The sequence below is a fragment of the Numida meleagris genome, unplaced genomic scaffold (assembly GCF_002078875.1).
Source record: "Numida meleagris isolate 19003 breed g44 Domestic line unplaced genomic scaffold, NumMel1.0 unplaced_Scaffold645, whole genome shotgun sequence".
Classification (NCBI taxonomy): domain Eukaryota; kingdom Metazoa; phylum Chordata; class Aves; order Galliformes; family Numididae; genus Numida; species Numida meleagris.
In genome coordinates, this window is record NW_018364860.1 from 20,508 (window position 1) to 24,475 (window position 3,968).

Genomic DNA, 3,968 nt, shown 5'->3' on the forward strand with positions numbered 1-3,968 from the left:
CAGGCCCCATCCCTCCATATAGCCTCCCTGCAACCCCCCACAGCCCCATATCCCCCTGCAGCCCCCCACAGCCCCCTGTTGCCACAGACCCACCTTAGCCCCGGGCTCTGGGGATCGTGGGGGGCCCGGGGGACACTGGGAGCGGGTGGGGAGGGAAGGGGAGGGGAGGAAAGGGGAGGGGAGGACAGGGGAAGGCAGTGCGGCTGGGGCCGCGCAGGGTTCTATTCCCTGTCCCGGCGCCGTTATCCCACCCATCTCCGGCGGAGCTGTCCTCAGGACCCGCTCCCTCGTGCCGCGCCTTCCGTCTCGCTGCTGCCCGGAGAGCTCCGGCGCACAGCGGCTGCAGCAGTCCGACCTGCCTGAGCAGCGCTCTGTGAGGAGAGCCGTGCCGCCTCGAGCCGGCTCCCAGCGGCCGCTCCTGCGCGCTGAGGCTCAGCCAATCGGAGCCGGCGGCGCTGCCGCTGACCAATGAGTTCCTGGACGGGGCCGTGCAGGGCCGTTGCTGGGCGGTGCGGGGCGGGGAGGGGCGGCGGAGCGGCGCAGGCACCCCCCCAGCACCGGCAAAGGCGGGAAGGGGTTCCGAAACACAGCGCAAAGGCGGCAAGGCGCTGCCAGGAGCAGCACTAAGGCGGCAGGCTGCTCCCAAGGTGCAGCACACCCTGGCTACACCAGGTGTGCACACCCCTCTGCAAGCACATCATTGTTCCACTCTGTCCATGTGCTCCCCATGTGCTCGCACACACTCTTGCATCCCCAGCCCTTGGCGCAGCCCTGTGCCCACACACACACCTGTGTCACCTCTTCCTTGCACTCCCAACACGCATGCACACAACGGTACCACAACAGCCTTGCACACACACACAAATGCACACCCCTGTGCAACCCCACCCCTTCTTCACCCACATGCACAACCACGCGTGTGCAATCCCATCCCGTTGCACACAAATGTACTCACAGGCACATGCGCAACCTCATCCATGCTACCTGCATCCATCCATGCTACCATCCATGCAAACTTCCCTGCTGCCTGCTGCGGGGTTGTGCTGGCGGCGGTGGGGTTGCTTTGCTTTTCCTTGGCAGGCTGGGAAGGAGCTTTGCGTTAGAGGCACGTCTCGTGCCAGAGCATCCCAATGGCACGCGTGGGATCAGCAGCTCCGTCACAGAAGTGGGTGAGGCTGCACGCCGAGCCGCAGCAGAGGAAGGGGAGGAGGTCCCAGCGTGGCTTGGCACGCTGCTCTGCAACACTGGGCAGCTTGTTCCTGGCTCAGCAGTGGCATCAGACGAGGAGCAGGGGAGAAGGAAATCTAAGGATGGGAGGGCACTATCAAACACCATTGGTGCGTCTCAGGGCAGCCTTGCCTTCCCGGGAGGAACCCAGAGCTTCCCGCCTTGTTTCTGCTGCCGTAGCATTTGCGTGCTGCAGGCTGACCATAAGCTTCTGCTGCTCGATTCTTCTTCCGGAAGAGCCACCTACCAGGTAAATGGCTGCGCGGATTCAGGATGCCACAGAAAGCATCTGTCTCCATGACAGCGTATTTACGCTTAGTCGAGAGAGCATGAGAGTCAGGTGGATGTGGCAAAGCACTGACCCGCTGGGGAGGATCTGCAGGGCCAGCTCATAGGTGGCAGCCAGCAATGGACGCTGCGGGAGGAGACAGGTGTTAGGGAGCAGCCAAGGCACGGAAGAGCTTCAAAAAGCATTGAAAAGCACCACAAAGCCACAGCCCGGAAGCTGGGGATTACAATGAGCACACACCAGGGTGCTAGACATTATTTGCTACCTACAAAACGGTAGCAGAGCTCTCGCTGCAGACATCCCAAAGCCACGCAAAATGGGAACAAACCCCGAGCTCTGCTGCACACGACCCAAAGCCACGCTGCTGCAAGCTGAAGTGCCTCGCTCTTTCTTCTGTTCTTCCCAGTCCCTGTGAATGAAGACTCGGAATGCAGGCAAGGTGTCCATTGACCACGAGTGTGCCTTTATTCAGTAGAAGGCAGGAGGGCGTGAGAGAGAGGTCCAGAGCAAAGAAGGGACTCATCTTCTCTCGTCACAGAGAGACTGGCTCAGAGCTCGTGGTGCTGCCCAGTGTTTGGGACTGGCTGCCTGCTTCTATGTCCTCCTCCAAGGGGCTCGGCTTCTCCTCAGGGACGCTGACCTGCTCCTGCACGGAGGTGCTGCTGTCGGAGCACTTGGACTCTGTCTGGGGTGGGCTGCACTGCGAAGACGCTGGGTCACACTCCAGGCCAGAGTCTGGCACGTCTGGCACGCTCTGGACCACGTCTTCAGCAGAGCCGGGAGAAATGAAGGCACAAACGTGGATGAGCTCCTTGTCCCCATCACTGTTGGCAAGTGGAAGGCTGTCATCCAAAGGGCAGCGATTCATGCTCCCTGACAGCTCTCCACTGATGGCAGCACGCAGTGCATCGCTTCTCGCTCTGGCTCTTCCAGGTTGAAGAGGGCTCGATTCACCTAGGAAGGAGTAGACACACAGGGGTTAGTGTCAAACTTTCACCGTCCAAGGAGGCAATGGCTTGGTGTTGTTGTTCAAGCAGGCTTCAAACAGCATGCTGCTGCTTCCTTCACAAGTCCAGCTTTTGCTGCGGGGGTGGCAGGCATCTGCGCTGTTGCTTTTCTGCACGCAGTCATGTCATACTGCCTGGTTTGAAACCCACATTTTGGCTTACCTTCAACAGCGGGCATGGAGGAAAGCCATTCTGCACTGTTAGCTAAGCAAACAGTCCCGCTGACTCCTCGTCCCCCTAGGGAAACAAAACCGAGACGGTGACAAGCTGCGTTAGGAAAGTGGTTGACATTTGCTTATGTAGCGGCGGCAGGAAGAAGCAACAGTACCACTGTCTTGAAGGTAACTGTTGTGCTGTTATTTTTTTTTTCTCTTTTGTCGGTACTCCATAGCCCTTGAAGAAAGCCTTTATCCTGCAGCAGGGCTAATTTGCTTTACTGTCTCAGACAGACTCATTCAAGATTTGCGGTATGCTTTTCTGCAAAAATGCATCGTTGCCGTTTTTAAATTTGGAAAGAGACAGTAAAATACATACAGAAGGGGATGCAAAGTCAGAGTCCTGTAGCTACAGGAAGATGCTGGATGCCCTCTTTCTGTGGGAATGTTTGTGGAAAAGTGCCTTGACGTAGTTACAATGCGTGCCTTCTGACTCAAAAGCAACATGCAGCCAGAAATGGATTCTTACTTCCCTCAGAAGTGTCAGAAGGAAATGTTCTGAGACATATTGTAGTGGTGCCCATACACTGTCTGTCAAAGCCTACTTGGGGGAAAGGCATGAGAGGGGTGTGCTCCGGCAGGTGCAGGTCCTGAGTTAACAAGAGACTCATTTAGGAAAGACAGGGGTTAACGGAAGATGGTAGGTCCGGGCTTGAACGCCAGAAGGGGATACAAGCGCACTGAACACAGGAATTCTATGTTGCTGAAAAGAAGTGTCTTGAAAGCTGGGTTTGCACCCTTACCTGCCAGGACTGTGACTCCTGTTTCTGAGGGCTCCCTGGGATTGCGCCGCAGTTTGCGCTTGGCCACAGAGTATGGCTTTCTCAGGCTGAAGCACGAACACCAACAGCCAGCTGGTGAGTTCTCCATCTTCCTGGGTGGACGTTTGCTGGAGTGAGAAAACAGGGAATGGTGTGAGTCGTGGTGACGGAAGAGCTGCATTCAGCTCTTGCCAGCAGTTGCTTGTTGCCAGCACTGCCTGCTTTCTGCTGAAACAGAACTTAGGGACTCGGTCTGTTTCAAACAGTTGAGGATGTTTCCATTCTTATAGTGCAGCCCTGAACTCCTGCGGTCCAAATTCCTCTAACGTACGTAAAGCAGGATGCAGAGCAGGTGAGCAAAGGCTCCGTAGCTGTACAGTACAGCATCTAAGGGATGGCTTTGATTTAGCTGGCAGGCGTCACTGCTTTCTCTGAGGAACCGGGCAGCCATAAAGGACACTCAAAAGCA

General features: G+C 56.8%; 1 protein-coding gene across 1 annotated transcript; it reads right to left on the reverse strand.

Annotated features, from left to right (window-relative positions):
• Positions 1 to 38: 38 nt before the first annotated feature.
• LOC110391932 (rho GTPase-activating protein 32-like) lies at positions 39 to 3,960 on the reverse strand. The gene is made up of 3 exons (XM_021383891.1): positions 3,482 to 3,960; positions 2,686 to 2,760; positions 39 to 2,470 (listed from the first exon to the last, which is right to left on the reverse strand). The coding sequence occupies exons 1-3, from the start codon at positions 3,678 to 3,680 to the stop codon at positions 2,049 to 2,051; spliced, it is 696 nt and encodes a 231-aa protein (XP_021239566.1). The 5' UTR covers positions 3,681 to 3,960; the 3' UTR covers positions 39 to 2,048.
• Between the last annotated feature and the right edge of the window lie 8 nt (positions 3,961 to 3,968).